The following is a 16,444-nucleotide window of genomic DNA, read 5'->3' as shown; positions in this document are numbered from 1 at the left end:
TATATTAGGATTCCTATACTTATTAAAGTAAAACATTAAAATTCTTATATAGGATTAAAAAGATAATTTTATAGAATTAAAAATTAAGAGAAAAAAGGATTAAATATTTTACTTTCGTAAGTTTAGAGATCTCGATATAACTTTTCAAAATATAAAAACTAAGATATTAAATGTAACTAATTATAAAAAATAATATATAATTAGCCCACGATGGAAAAGCCAACTCACCTACTTTTTAACATTAGATAACACAAATATAAAAATCAACTAATACTCATTTGAGTTATAATTGACGTTATCTCAATTCAAATCTTAAAAGACCTCCTACCTAAATCTCATTATAATTTTTAAAAATAATATAATGAGTATAAATATTCAATATATTTTGTTGTGGAGGGAGTGAATAACTCCAAACAAAAAAAACTCAAAGTTGAATGATCAAATAATATACTTCACATAAAGATTAATATATCTCGACATTTTTCACATATATTTATCAAGAAGATTAAAATTTTTATTATGTGAAATTAATTATAAGATTTTTAAATTATGCTCACTTATGCATAAATTTTCTTACACACTTCTCCTATAAATAAAAAAAATATTTATTTTCTTTTAACCTGATATAACATGCTTTCAAGACATACTAAAGACACCATGAGCACCCAAAACATTCATCATATCTTACTCAAATATGAGATCCAAATCCTAATTTTCATAGTATTTTTTCCTTCATAATTACTCCAATAACAATCCTTTTCCTTGTAATACACTTATTCTAGACGCACATATTTCTTGCCCTTCCACGTGCATTGTTGGGATCCACATGTCCATTGAGGATACCATCACTGGTTATATGTGTTGGAGCTGCAATGATCGGCCGACACCCTCTCCTCGGAGGGTTAAAGATCACCGAGGATGGAGGAGACTGGTCAAGCCAGGAGATATGGGTTACACGTGGAGATGAGTTGGATATCTAAGACAGCCACATGCCTCCGACTCTTATTCGAGTCCTGCAAACAGTCATGTTGTCCTTGGGCTTCCATGCAAGGTCGAGTTGAAAGGCACCCAAGAGTAGACCTAAAATTTGGAAGGCAGTAGAGGGTAAATTCTATCCTTGGCCAGAGGATCTTATGATACATGTGTTAGTGAACAAATGCGTAGTTGCTGGTGAGTCAGCACGGCCTAGTCTACGGATCAATGTCGGGAGTCCCCTGTCAATTGAGCTGGCTGCCGAGGATGCCCGAGCCCTTGTGACGAGTTTTGGATCAACGTCGTGGGTGACCGCTTTGCTGCAAAAATGGTCTTCGTCGGGTGATTCCCAACTTTGACCCCTTCGACGAGCAAGTCAGTGGGATGATCGATCCTCTTTTCCTCTTTTCTTTCTTTTTCCCTCTCGAGACCGGGATCAAGGTCTTTATACCATTGTGATAGGGTCGAATTGTACGCGGGTTGGCATGGTGGGTACGGCACGACGTCAATACGGGTTCTGGCTCAGCGTGCTGTGCGTTGCCGTCCCGGGATTACCGGGACCTGACGTGTCGAATAGTGTCTTGGGAGCAAGGACTCTGACGTGGCGTGTGGCATCGGTTGTGACGTGTCGGGGGCGAAATATGGCATATCACTTCTCTCCCCCCGACATGGCGTGCCTAGGTTGGAGTGGTGTGATCATTTTGGTTGCTCGTGAGTGGGAGCTGGATTGGCTCGTAGAGGGGCGGTATGGAGGGTCTGCGTCTCGTTCCTTGAAGTGGACAGGGGCTGCCAAAGGGGCGGTTGGTCCGGATGAGGCGGGGGTGACACATCGTAAGTCGAATATTCGGTCGGGCACGAACCGGGGTTTGCAGCCGACGAGGTATGGTTCGAGCATAGGGTCGACCTCGCGGGCCGGGCGACGGCCCCCGTGCTCGGGATTGACGTTGGTGAGTTGCAAGTCGGGAACCGATCTGGAGCGACTCGGGCAAGAGTAGGGCCGGCAAGTCGCAAATCGAGAATTGATCTGGAGCGACTCGGGCAAGAGCTGGGCCGACGAGTTGCAAGTCGGGAACCGATCTGGAGCGACTCGGGCAAGAGCTGGGCCGGCGGGCCCGTGGATTAATCCTGGGCCCCGGTTTGGTGCCAGCGCAAGCCGTGGTGCCATGTGGTGGCCGGGCCTGATGAGATGCAGGGCCCAGCGGGGAGCCTCTCACTTCGGATGATTTTTGGCGGGAGATCTCAAGTGACGAGGCGCTTTTGGTGGGAGTCTTGAGGGCGGCAAATCTAGTGTATCCGAGGGGTCACAGGGTCTTAAATGTGGCATCCGTTGCTTTCCTCAGAGAGCGTAACCATCGCCCCTGGCAGCGGGGCAGCCTACCCTTTATAAGCTTCCCCTGAAGCAGTCGTCGTTACTTTTGCTTGGTCCTTCATCCCACACTCGGCTCTGTCCTCCCAGCCTTGAGATCGGGATGTCTCCTTCCTTCCCTTCGTCTTCTCCTTCTTCATCTTCACTCTTGTCTTCTTCTTCGACTTCTTCCTCTGGGGGCCTATGGGTCGAAGTCGTCAGCGTGTCCTCCGGCGGTGCACGCTCGGAGGCCGCAGGGGGTTCCTCTGTGCTTTCCAGCCTTAAATCATGGCATGACATAGACTCGGTGGTGACCAAGGGTCTTCTGAAGGTACTCCGAGATCGTTTCCGTATCCCGAAGTGCTATGATGTCCATGCTCCCCGACCCAGCCAGTGGCCGTATGATCGGTTTCCCGATGGGTTCTGGTTGACCATGGGGGACCTTGAGGCGGGGCTGCGGTTTCCTTTGCATCTCGTTATCGAGGAGTGCCTCCATAAGTAGGGCATATCACCGTCCCAGATGGCGTCGAACTCTTGGCGTTATTTGGTGGCGTTTCTCGGGGAGTGTAGGGGGGCCGGGATTACGCCGGCCAGGACCCTCTTCTTGGCTTGCTTCCGCTTGTGCAAGGGTCAAGGGGGGTATTACCTGACTGCCTGTAGTGGGTTTAAGATCAGCGACGCTCCTTCCAACAACAAAGGTTGGAAGAGCCACTTCTTTTTTATCAGTTGTAGTCGGGGGTGAGGCTTGAGTACCGGATGGATCTCCCAAACTGTCGACAACACCCCTCCGCTACTTTCTGTTGGAGAAACGACGGACATGAATTGGTTGAGAAGCATCCTATCTTCCTCTCGGGTAGTCTGGGCGATGACCGAGGAATGGCTGGTCGAAATAGGACTGAGCCCTGCCACCCAGGGTATGGTTATTAACGTGTTGTGGGTCATACGATCATCCCGAGGCATCTGACCTATCGGGTTTCTTTTTACAGAAATGGTGAATCTTCAGCGAGTGAAGGAGTCGTTTGGCAGCGGGGCCGCTATGCCCACATCCTGAGGTGGCGGTGGTTCTCGAGCCGAGGGTGCCCCTCAGAAAGACACGCCGAAGGGGGCGATGGGGTCGCCGGAGGTGGGCCGCCCTCGGAAGAGAACAAAGACGCTGGCTCGAAAGACACCTGCGGGTTCAGCCGCGGGCAAGAGTGCCGCCCCGGGATCACCTGAGGCTACTCCCCAAGCAGGGGGCGCGGGAAACGCGAAGGTGGCCACTAGGTCGTCCGGCGGTGACCCCCCCCAAGAGGGGGCCTCCGTGCCTAACGTCGATGTGGCATCTGTGTCGCGCGCCCCCTCGGGTCGATGGCGAAGAGTTTGAGGCCATGGCTATGGCCGACCTACCAGCCGAGGAGTCGGGAACCCCATACAACCCTCAATGGACGTCTCTCCAAGCCGACAGTCGCATCTGGGGCGACGACTCCACCGCCCGAGAGTTCCTCCAAGGGGCACTTCATCCGGCCATGGCAAAGGAGCTCTACTGCTCTCCTTCGAAAGTGTTGGCAAATCGGGCGGCCAAGTCGTTCGTCTGGGTGAGCAATGGCTCTCCTCCTTCATCCGACCCCTTCTTGCTTGAGTCCTGATGCCGACCTTTATGTAGGGCCAACACTACGCTATGGCGCTGATCGATCAGGTACTCGACGTCGGCCGGGTGATCGAGCACCAGGCAAGCGTAAATGCCTCCCTTCAGCGGGAGAATCAGGAGTTGAGGGCCCGGGGCGATCCGGAAGTCGTTGCCGTGGCCCCTCGGGCCTGGAGGAAGAGGTGACCCGCCTAAAGGCCGAGCTAGAGGAAAGTCAGTTGCGCGTCCGGACGCTGGATAACAAGTTGTTGACCCTCTCTCATGTCATCAAGACCGCCAGATCTTCGGCCTAGGCCGCTGAGGAGATCCTGAAGGAGGAGCGGCTGGCGTTACCTAAGAAGATACAAGAGCCGGTCACTGAGTAAAAGTCATTGGTCGGGTTTGAGCACGACCTGGTGAGGTCGGGGCGGGTGACATACGAGTTCATGTATCACGTGGCCCATGCTCGCTTTCGAGCAAGGTACCCGGGCCACGAACTGGAGGCAAACCCATTCTCCGACCTGTCGGAGGACCAGGACGTCGATATGCCGATGAGAGTCCCTTTCAACGACGGACCTGAAACCCCCCCTCGGAGCTAGTGGCTGTTCCTTCTTGTTGGTGTAAACAACTTCCTAGCCGTGGCCTCGGGGCCGACGCGGCTTGGTTCGGGTCCGGATGACGGGTCGTCGTTTCCTTCGGGAAAGGGCTCCTTGCCGACGCGCCCGGAGAGGGGTGCTTCGCCTTCGTCCCTGCACGCAGGTCGGGTCGGGATGCTCGACCCGACCCCTCTGATGGTTAAGTTAGACGTTGATCGTCGAAGTCCCCCCTTTCCCGTTTAGAATGCAAGGATCTCTATAGGGGAGTTCGGTGTTACCTGATGTGCCTGCTCGCAGGGGGTAGGATCGTACTTTCTGATGACGTCTGACATCGCTGTTGGCGTGACGTGCAGGATCGAGCCTGAATGGTCATTAATGGGCCTCGGTTGGCGTTACGACCCGTGTCAGGTACGCGCTGTCAGTTCGACATGGGTGTCGGGCGTCACGCAAGTCTTATCGTAATTATCACCCTCATCATACCCCCCCCCCCCAAAGGAAGTTATGCGTCAGTTGCCGAAATAGGGGGGTATAAAGAACTTTCTCCGTCGGTCGAAAGCCGGTTCACCACCCTAGGCGCATAGATCGTGGCGTTTAGCTATCGAGGGAGGTTGGGCGTGTCGTTACGGTGATGGGTAGTAAGTGGCCGAGGAACCTCGAAGAACGACTCGTAGGTCGGTTCGGGCTCGGCCGTAGGGGTGGTGGCCCCCTCAGGCAAGCAGGCTGCGTAGGCATGGCCTCAGTTAACGCGTAGCCGAGGAGCACGACTCAGGCGGGTGGGTCGAGGAGCCGAACTCAGGTGAGCAGGCCGCTCACGTGAGATTTCGAGCGATGCGAGGCTGAAGAGCACGATACAGGCGATTGCTACCGAGGAGCTGAGCTCGGGCGAGCGAGCCATGCAGATGTGGTTTCGGGCGACTTGAGGCCGAAGAGCACGATACAGGCGGTTACTGCCGAGGAGCTGAGCTCGGGCGAGCGAGCCACGCAGATGTGGTTTCGGGCGACATAGGCCGAAGAGCACGATACAGGCGGTTGCTGCCGAGGAGCTGAACTCGGGCGAGCGAGCCACGCAGATGTGGTTTCGGGCGACTTGAGGCCGAAGAGCACGACACAGGCGGCTGCTGCCGAGGAGCTACTTCGATTGGATTTGTTTATGCCGTGCTGCAGGAGGTACGGGTGGTCAGGTAATCTTTGGTTTGTTCGGAAGTCCAGGGGACAAACCTTTTCGCGAATCGCCAGTTTTCGAGAAGACCGGCGACTCAAGCCCGTTGTTTGCCACGTGTAACGTGCCCGTTGGTCATTCTGTCAAGTTGCATTTATGACGGAATGACGTTTGCGTCATCCTGATGCGACGTGTCTGGGAAGGGAAAGAGTTGGTGTTTTTGGCGGGATTTTGTCTATAAATAGTGTGCGGCTAGCCCGTCGAATGTCTCCTCACTTGTTTCTATTTTATCGTTTCGTACTTCATCATTTCGTTTGCGTCGATCGCTCTTCTTCTTTTTCAAAAGGTCGGTAAGGATGGTGCCTTCTTCCCCTTCCTCTTTGTCCTCTTCCTTGGCTAAAGGCGAGCAAACGACGGTTGTGTCGAACCCCGACTCGTCTTCCGACGAACAGGCGGCCCGGGCCCTTGAGGCCCTGATGTGGCCACATGACCTCGACTCCACCGTGAGCGAGTCGTCGCTCAGTCGCCTCCGGGACCTCTACGGCATCCCGGAGGAGTTTGCCCTCCATGCTCCTGAGCCCGGCCAACGGGCGTATGACTCGATTCCCAGGGGTTTCGCCCTTACCCTTGATGCCTTTGAGGCAGGGTTACGCCTCCCCTTGCACCCCATCATAACTTCGTGTATCTCATGGTGGCGTATCTCCTCGTCCCAGATGGCGCCCAAATCTTGGCGCAATCTGGTGGCATTCCTGGGGGAGTGCCACTACGCTAACATCACCCCGACCCGATCCCTCTTCCTTTCTTGTTTTCGGCTTTCCAAGAGGTCGGGGGGTTACTATCTATCCGCCCGGGTGGGTTTCCGAGTGAGCAGGGCTCCTTCCAGTAATAAAGGATGGAAGGGCGATTCTTTTTTGTCAACTGCTCGGAGGACTGGGGGTTCGGGCTTCGATGGGCGACGCGCGTAATAGATAACACCGCCCCCGGTCTAGACGATGGGGAGCGTCGAGTGGATGCATGATTAATAACATCTGCTTCCAGCTACATGTATTAGATTACTTGTCATGCCAGATTTCTTCTGTGAATAAGAAAGTCCACCGAGCGTATGCAAGACGTGTTCAATTAGCAAGAAATATAGGCGAGAATTTGAGATCGTAAGATGACGGTGTTCTCGACAAAGTCAGATGTGTTGACATAATCTGGCCCGTGGTTTCTTCTCAAGAAGCGTGACGGACATTAAGATTCGTGCATCGTTACATCGTAGCTAGTGAAGAAGAAAGAGACCTCTACGAAATGACCTTCTGACTTGGTGGAGGTCAACGGACGTTTAGTATATCTCTTACCGTTATCCGCTGGTCTGATGGCTGTCGTTGTAGGACAATGCACGAAACATGCCCTGCAGATTCTTACAAAGCCATTTGTGTCAATGTCAGTCATGCATGCCACGCATGAGCCAATGCCTCTCCAGGAGAATGTCAAATCCTACAGGCTAGCTGAAGGATTATGAATTGTATTCTTATGTTTGAGAAGTAAAGGCGGGCGAAGCCGAAGGGAGAGAGAGAGAGAGAGAGAGAGAGGAGGAAGAAGATGAAGGCAGAACGCTTACGGGGCGGCGTAGAAGAGCAGATGGCCGCGGGGCGACGACTGCGGGCGAGCCGACCGAGAGGCGGCGTGGGACGCAAATCTTTGTCGCGGACCCGGGAGTCCTTTGACTTGGGTTTTTTTGGGGGGAGTTGGATTTGGACAGAGTATTATCCACAAGGATCAACCTGCGCTGTACACAAAACACAGCGTATCGACAGGGCACAGTAGCCTTCGACATGGTTTCGGAACCAACGTTCCGGTTTTCCAAAATCAAAAACTAAAATCGAACCGGATGGTTTCGCTGCACAATTCGAACCACGCACATCCAAGATTCACCCAGAACTTATTTAGCTTAGTGTTTACCGTACACTCATCAAAGCACAACATTATAGTACATTTCAGTCTCTAAGACAAAATTAGAACTCAATTGAACGTAGAAGTATCCATCATCCCACACAGCCCATGGTTCTATCTTGCTGATGGAGAGAACTCCACAAATCGTTCTATTTCCATAGCGCTATTCTGGCTCACCTCGTTGGTTTCTGGGTAGATGTTACTATTGCCCATGGTATCACGAGGACATTCCAGTGCCAAGCTCTCCTTCAGCTCCGCTACAACTTCCGTCATGGTGGGTCTCTGGTGGGAGGCTTGTGCCGTGCACCTAAATGCTATATCAGCAACCTTCCACACCGAATTCACGTCGTACTCCCCCTGCAGCTTGGAATCGATGACATCCTCGATATTCCCGTTGGCAAGCCTTTCGCGCACCCGTTGAACTATATGAGCATTCTGTCTGCCTATAAGAATTGGCGGCTCAGCTGTGATGAGCTCCAACAGGATCACCCCAAATCCGTACACGTCACTCTTCTCACTGAGTTGGCCGGAGATGTAATAACTGAACAAGCACCAAAGCACATCAGAATTAGCCTCACTGTCATGGTTCACTATATATGTTACACCGAGTCTTTTCGGAAGAAAAATACTTCTTACTAAGAAAACAAATAGGATTATGCACCGGGGATAACAATAATTGAAAGATAATTTAATGCAGTTTATTCATGACAGTATGGTAAGTCGACTGAGGTACACCAATCTGTGCTCTATGTAACACAAGTATACTGCCTCTATTTAGAGCACATCACCTTAAGTCTAGCTTTAAGAAGCATCAGGCCAGCTGACTGAGGTTACTTTATCTTATTTTTTCCATAGCAAGATGCGGTATAAAGTTAAGTTAAATCTCTTATTAATTCCTCTTCACAAAATAGCATGCTCTCAGAAGTCAAAAATCTAATTTGGACTCATAATCACATAAGTTCAGCCGTGTGGATGAGAAACATTCTTCCTGTTCTTAGTGATAAATTTTAGTGACATATATATCTATATGGGCCAAAATAAAAAGAATAATGAAACAGTTTGTTACGTACTCTGGATCAAGGTATCCGGGTGTGCCAACCACTGCCGTGGGCACATTAGTAACATCATTTTGGATAGCCTTGGACAGTCCAAAATCTGCAATCTTTGCCTCTAGCTGTTCACTCAAAAGGATATTTGCAGTCTTCACATCCCTATGTATTAGTGGTGGTTTGCATCCCTTGTGCAAATATTCTAGACCTGCACGTCATGGAAAACTGCTAATGTAAAATGAAGAGATACACAAACAGCTTAATATTGTGCGTTTCTAATTTGCTACCAAACCTTGTGCAGCTTCAATTGCGATCTGGAGACGTTTTCCCCAACTAAAAGCACTGGCATTGCGAGGTTTACCTGACGAAGAAGACGATTACAATAACGCTTTCATCAGTTCACTGGAAGTTTACTGAAAATTATGTAATACAGAGTGCTTAATTCCTGTTACAGTTGTCAGTTTGATGCTCAAGACAATAGTGATGCCTTTCTAGTAATCAAGGCATAAGAAATTGCTGTGCGTCAAATGTGAAAATTGCTGCATTTGATTGTGGAAAGCAGCAAGGGTGCACTAGCTTAGCAAGGTCTTTTACTTAGTTTCATCAGGTTCTAAAGTGGATAGGATGTCATATAATCACCATCAGGATTTCTTCTTGAGTAGAACTTTCACTTTATGTGAATTTTCCTTTTAGTTTAAGATATAAGTTTTTAAGTTGCTTTATTATGACTTACAAAGTATGAGGAGGCAACATCTCTTTCTGCCAAAGAACAAATTTTGTGTCAATTTGTCATATAAGAATTCTACAGATGATCTTCTATAACTGTAACCAAAGAAAACTGAAACGAGAAAATAATTAAAATGTCACAATTTCCCACGGTCCATGCCATCATGTTGATGAAACCTTCTATAACCACAGGCTAGTATAGTAAAATCAAATGATCTTACTTTTCCTCAAAGAAAAATGGATCTAAAAAATGAAATAAATGGCCAATTTACCTTTTTTCAAACTGCAAGATGCATAAGGTTGATATGCTAGCTTATAATTTGCTTATGTTTCACTCAAAAGCTGCTATGAAAATGAACCAAACAGAAATCCTATTCTTTATAGAAACATCAGGAATCTAATGTGCGAAATTCCAATTTCAGAATGCAAATTCAACAATGAGATGCACGATTCATAACCTCTAATATAATCCAGCAGTGTTCCTTGAGACATGTACTCGTAGACAAGAGCCAGATGATCTCCATCCATGCAGTAGCCAACCAAAGAAACTAGACTTTTGTGATGAATCCTTATCAGGTGCTGCACCTGCAAACAAAACCAGAATTGTCAAATGCAGATCTTAAAAGAAGCTGACCCTCAATAATGGAAAAGCAATATGCTCAATGTTGAAAACCTGCCTTGCATTAATGGGCTCTAGAAAATCACACAATATGACGAATAAATTATCAAGAAAGCACCAAGATTCACTGCCTGCTACAAAACAAAGCATCACCTGTATTGAAGAGTATATTTCCATCGGAGAAGTGCACTAGTTAACTAACATTCTAATGCATGTTTGAGTTTGCAGACCAAACTCCAGTTACAAATTAAACTAACTAATCCCTTCAAAAACATATTACGGTTAACTGAAAGACATCTTGTAAATTTAAGATCTATAATCTGTTAGGGTTGAAATAGTTACCTCAGCTAGAAACTCTTTGGTTCCCTGCGAAGATGATTGAGAGCGTGTCTTGACTGCGACTTGAGTACCATCTTCCAAATATCCATGGTACACAGTACCAAATCCACCCTTGCCAAGAGTTCTTCCAAAGTTGTTGGTTATTCTCAACACCTCCGTGTACGTAAACTGTCGATTATCAAGTTGCAAAAGATTATCTTGATGACCCTTTACTAAGTTGGACAATCTTTCCTTCTCTGGCTGCACCAAGATATTTGCTGACCCTTTCAAATAAAACATGATAATTATAAATTGTAGGTCGTATGGGTGTGATTAAGTAGCTAATGCTTGCAAATATCTGAGTTAGTATGCATCAAAGACATGAATGGACAGTTATAATTTGCTGCAGCAAGCACTTACCTTTTGATTTTCTCATTCGACAGAAGATAAATATAGCCACAAGAAATAGCACCGCAGGAACTAGACAAATAATCACGATAATAGGTGTTGCAATCTTCTTCTTTTTTGATTCTGTGTCCGTCTTTATCTCACATGAATTTCCACTGGCGCATAAATTTTGATTGCCTTCAGTTCTACAGTAGAATTATTAACTTGATATTAGTATTGGTTAGCAATCAGTCTATGTTTCTTCTTCAAAAAAGTTAAAGTTTAAATGAAATAAACTGTTGCATTATTACTAGAGATTGCAGTTTAGACCGAGGGACATGTTTTAGGTGCAGTGGCATTGGAAAAAGAGAACAAGGTGAAACCCAAAGCAAAAAGAACAAAAATTCAGTTATTACCATCACCACCCTTAAACTCTATATTAAACCTCATTTTTTGCTCCGAAAAAAAAGAACTCTATGACAGATGCCTCTATAACTTCATAAGTAGGATAACAAAAGAAACAGACCTAAGTATCAGCAACCCTTGCTGTGATCTTTTTAGTAGAGAAGCAGGAATTGGCCCAGAAAGATTGTTGCCTGCCAAATTCCTGTAGAAGGAAACCAAAAGTTAGCGGGTCAATATTCCTTTTCATTGCAAATCTGACGATAAAGAGTAGCAATTCTTACAGGACTTGAAGCGAAGCCAAATTTCCCAGAACATCTGGCAAGGATCCTGTTAGGTTGTTATATGACAAGTCACTGACATGGAAAGTCACATACATTAGTCATTACTGATTTGGAAAGTCGCATACGTATGTGATCACTGATTTCCACCTCAAATAGAGACCAAGAGAAAATAATGCATCGCATAGTATCGATGATCCATTACACTAGCCAAATTAATATGGCACATGATTTAGACTAGCCAACTTAATACAAGTCATGACAAATGGACAGTCATGCAACAACTAATTTTTTCCTCCAAAGTAAAAGTTGATTATAGTAAAGATTCACATAAGTGCCAAATTTATAGCATTCCTATGTAGTATCTTTGGTCAAATATGTCATTTACACAGATTATTCTGGAATCACCTCTTTAATCAAACACTTCGATGAGATTTTAGCCAAATTAAAATGTGAATTAACTTCTTAACATAGAATTTCTAAGTGGTTCAAAAATTCCTAGTCCAATTTTCTTATGCCAGAACCAAATGAGAGAGCAGATCAAGAATAAACAAAGCTACCAGCACTTACAGGTACTTGATTGCTGTGAGCTTGGCAAAAGAAGAGGAAATAGGGCCAGTCAATGCACTTGCCGAGAGGTTTCTGCAAAACATTTTGGTCTTTTAGACAGTGCTTAAGAATTTTCTTAAAAACCTGATTTTCACATCATTGCAATTCTCTTCATCTTTATGCTGGATACTCACACATCTGTGATCCTTGGTGGATTGAGATCATAGCTGCACTTCAAGCCATCCCAAGCATATTCTTTTGGGGAACATGGATCACCCATCCAGTTTCTCTTCAGTTGATATTGTTCCCTGACATTGATAATGGCATCAACTGATTCCAAAATTATTAGAAACCAAGCCAAAATCACTAAGTGTAGTGACATATCATTTGTTCAATAAAATAATTACTAAAGTGTAATTTGAATAGCAGATTTAGTGCAAGGCAAAAGATACAAAATAATAAAAACAGGGATCAAAAGAAAACATAAAATAAACTTTCACGTGATTATGAACATCAAGGTATCGAATATCTCAAAGCATGCATATCTCATAATGTTTTCGGTATGTAACAATTTTTTTTCTTCAGGGTGTACTTTTAAGTAGACTCTGTTTTTCATATTATAATCATAGCCTCTAAACAAACATATTATACCATGTATTCTGCAATGCATCCATTTCAAACACAGGATTCTGTAAAAGATTATTCACTAAACCACATGATCTATTACTAACGATGATTGCAAACCAAACACATGATCTTATAGAATGGTAGGATCAAGTATTCTTTCATCATCTACATCTCTACCTGACATCCGTTTTGTTAACCCTGTCCTGCTTTAGTAAGATCATCTCAGAACACTCATGAATCCTCAAAAATTAAACTTGCAGCGAGTATGACAAAAAAGGTAATGTTATAATATGGTACGAAGGCATTTTATGAGCAATTCCCATTATTCATAATTTTCTTACAATCTAAGATTAATGGCTCTCCTGTTAGATTAAATATGGTCCAAAGGCCTAAAATGCGATAGCCCGACTAATAAGCATTAGAAAAGTCAACCTGTGAGTGGCTGACAAATTTAAGGTTCATGAACTGGTCAGTTGATGTCAGTAATCAGAAGCCTATACAAGAAAGTCAAATTTAGATCAAACAGGTTTTGAACCAAGAAGATGAGAATTCTCTGATGATTAACTAGACACGGGAGCTTGAAACCGACACCAGAAAAGGGAATATTAAATTTTAAGATCAGTTTACCACTTGTAAATCAACATCATATTTCGACCCTGCTCGAGCATTTGTTCGAAGAAATTCTATTGGCGAATTTGCCCTCTACTTGTGCTGACAATATATAGTGTCATGGAAATGATAATTATCATGATGTGCAGCTCAAGAAAAAGGAAATAAGAAATATCCTAACGTACCGTCGTCAGACTCGGTCGGCGTGTTCTTGAAAAACATCGGCGCGTAGACTTCGAGCGCGTTGAGGATTGGAGGAAGCGTGGACAGGCCCGAGGAGTTGAGAGCCCAATTATACCGCAGACTGGGAGTCAGGGGGGTGGTGCTGTATATGGCATCGGACATGAGGTAGGTCGGGGTGAAGTTAGCGTACCACTTCTCGCCATTAATGTAAACGTCGAACGCCCTCGAGGTGTTCGGGAGAAGCTCCGAGAAGTGGAGGTTGGCGTAGAACTCGTTAACGGGGGCGCCCGAATCCACAAAGTCCCAGTAGAATTTCAACATGCTGGCGTTAACGGGCACTGCCGCCGTTTGCATCACAGCCGACGGAGCCTCGAATAGATCATTGACGTAGTTATTTACAGTGAGGGTGGTCGATATGGAGGACCAACCGACCGTAGAAACGAAGGGCAGCCAGATGCGATCGTAGCGGTCGAACGGATATCTGTTGATCATCACCGCATCACAAGTATATCGTACGGTTAGCTTTTTTATTTAAAATAAATTATCCTATTATATATATGATGGATGGAACTCCAAATACCATCAATAACTATGATGAACTCATTATGATTCTAATATATAATAACATATTTTAACTTAAACTAGTTAATATTATTAATACTTAATCATGATAACTTGAGTTTTTGGATGAATTTTAGTGGAAATATTTTAATATTTAAATAAAAATAAATTTGTTATATCAAAATTTGTGAGAACAAATATATTATAAAAAAACTCCTCTTTTTATTTTTTTTACCTAATATCATAAATACCCAAAGACATACTCTTCCCCTTTTCTTTCTCTTTCATTTTCCTATAATTCGGTCTTATAATATTTTTACAAAGTTATAGTATTTTTTTTATAATATAAAAAAAAATACTGTAATATAGAAAAAAAAATATTTTTAAAATATAATCAAATCAAATCAAATTCTACGAGTAATTTGAAAGAAAACAGAAATATTTTGGTGATCAGCAGCTGTGATGCTTCAGCTCACCTCAACAAGTGATTCGTGGTCGGTGCCAGGTTAATTCGCAAGAACAGGACCAGATTTTGCGTAGCATTGGCGTAAGAATAGATGGTGTTCTTGAGCGGCCGTAGCTCCAGTGCAGATATGAAGGGAGTTGCAGAGCCAGTCTTTACCAAGCAGACCGATGCGGAATCAGCAGAAGCAACAAAAATGACCTCTGCCCGATGAACATCGGATGCCTTGGTGATGTTGACGGTCGTCCAAAGGTTGACGCCAAGGTGAAGGTCGAAGAGGAGGGGATTGCTGGGGCTCGCTCCGTTCAGGCCGTCGTAGTTCCCGTACATGAAGGAGGCTCTCACCAAGTACTTCTGCTCCGGCGTCACCGTCAGTGCGTAGCAATTCCGAGATCCATTTGGAAAGCTTCGAAGATTCTGTAGTTGTTTCTCGAGCGAGGAGTCTACGTAGTTGGAGGCGATGGTGTGGTCCGTCCCTGTGTCGATGAACCCGTCGTCTGATACGTATGGTATGTTGGTGGTTTCGTCGGTGTAATTTGTGTTGCTGCTGATGCCACAGTCGATACTTACGTATCCTGCAAAAGATGATGATAGAATGAAGATTGACCACTGTGATCGTTAGTGAACATTTGCCAAGAGATTGCCGAAATCGTTTTCAAGGAAGTGTCGTGAATCATATGACATTTGAGGGAGGCATCAAAACTGACATGAATCAAGGATCAGCTACTGCCTAAATGCATGATAGAATCATCTGGAAACGTATATGCCATCATTTGCTAGAGAACTATTGTGAATAAATAGGAAGAAACAACATCGATATCAGAGTAAGATTCAGGAGAAGCTGGATCACCGTCAGTAGTAGGCAGCTGTGCGTGAACTGTGCTCAGAGACGCGATCGGCAGAAGAAGGAAGAACCAAAAGGCCATACTCCACGAGCCAACACCACCCAATGCGCGAAATCAGATTGCCGGCCATCTCCTGCTTTTGTAGAAGAGTTTGGTAGATGACCTGATCGTGGACTTTGGCCAAGCCCTTCCTCACCAGCTCTTTGGATTGCTGGCTTCCTGCGGACACGCTTCGGCAGAGCCGAGACACTAAGCATGATACACGTGTACATAAAGCGTGCGGGTTCCACCTGAAACGATTGAAGCATTGGATGCTTAAGAGCTGCAGCTGTTACAGAGTAAAGTAGCAAGAAATGGGGTTGCTGATCTGGCCATTCGCATGCGTAACAGGACACAGATGTCAAAGTCAATGGTTTTATGGTAGCGTCCAATGCATGGGAGTCTGAAATCATAACCGAGTAGTAGAATGACTTCGTCGTAGCTACCTTCTGACACGGTCTTCAAGCAGCGACAGGAGGGGAAGACGGCGCATCTTTAGACGGATGTGATTGCGACTGCAAGGCAGGAAACTAATGAACAGAAGATGATGATATCACGGAGAGCGAGTATGTTAATGTCACTTGCAATAACGTCCTTATAAAAGGAGACGACATTCACAGATCATCATACATTATTTGCAGGTAAAAGATAGGAGTAGGTAATGGAACTAGTTTGACCTTTTATTAGACATAATTATCAATTTTGATGGGGATATCTTCTTCTTCGTCCAATCAAACATCGTGCATCCACATAAGGTGACTTGGTTGGGGTGACATTGACCTATGTGTTCTAGCTCTATCCGGAACTCTGAATGTCGTATGCACACTGGTCCACCTTAGTTTAATAATTAATATCAAGATCAATTACATATTATCTTATGTAATTAAATATTTTTATTATTTCGTTTCGTCTTCAAAAATTATATTAGGATTCCTATACTTATTAAAGTAAAACATTAAAATTCTTATATAGGATTAAAAAGATAATTTTATAGAATTAAAAATTAAGAGAAAAAAGGATTAAATATTTTACTTTCGTAAGTTTAGAGATCTCGATATAACTTTTCAAAATATAAAAACTAAGATATTAAATGTAACTAATTATAAAAAATAATATATAATTAGCCCACGATGGAAAAGCCAACTCACCTACTTTTTAACATTAGATAACACAAAT

The 16,444-nt window shown here is 44.9% G+C and overlaps 1 protein-coding gene across 2 annotated transcripts; it reads right to left on the bottom strand.

Moving 5' to 3' along the window:
* Nucleotides 1–7,587: 7,587 nt before the first annotated feature.
* Nucleotides 7,588–15,336, bottom strand: LOC135642366 (putative leucine-rich repeat receptor-like protein kinase At2g19210). Of its 2 annotated transcripts, none has more exons than XM_065158470.1 (13): nucleotides 15,235–15,336; nucleotides 14,398–14,959; nucleotides 13,363–13,841; nucleotides 12,136–12,271; nucleotides 11,963–12,034; nucleotides 11,396–11,467; nucleotides 11,236–11,316; nucleotides 10,743–10,915; nucleotides 10,347–10,606; nucleotides 9,844–9,970; nucleotides 8,952–9,020; nucleotides 8,681–8,867; nucleotides 7,588–8,151 (listed from the first exon to the last, which is right to left on the bottom strand). In XM_065158470.1, the coding sequence occupies exons 1-13, from the start codon at nucleotides 15,308–15,310 to the stop codon at nucleotides 7,725–7,727; spliced, it is 2,721 nt and encodes a 906-aa protein (XP_065014542.1). In that variant the 5' UTR covers nucleotides 15,311–15,336; the 3' UTR covers nucleotides 7,588–7,724. The 2 variants fall into 2 exon arrangements, with proteins under 2 accessions (XP_065014542.1, XP_065014543.1); XM_065158471.1 differs by having other exon boundaries at nucleotides 10,347–10,600.
* Between the last annotated feature and the right edge of the window lie 1,108 nt (nucleotides 15,337–16,444).

Source organism: Musa acuminata, chromosome BXJ3-7 (assembly GCF_036884655.1).
Source record: "Musa acuminata AAA Group cultivar baxijiao chromosome BXJ3-7, Cavendish_Baxijiao_AAA, whole genome shotgun sequence".
Classification (NCBI taxonomy): Eukaryota; Viridiplantae; Streptophyta; class Magnoliopsida; order Zingiberales; family Musaceae; genus Musa; species Musa acuminata.
This window is presented reverse-complemented; position numbering and strand designations above follow the sequence as displayed.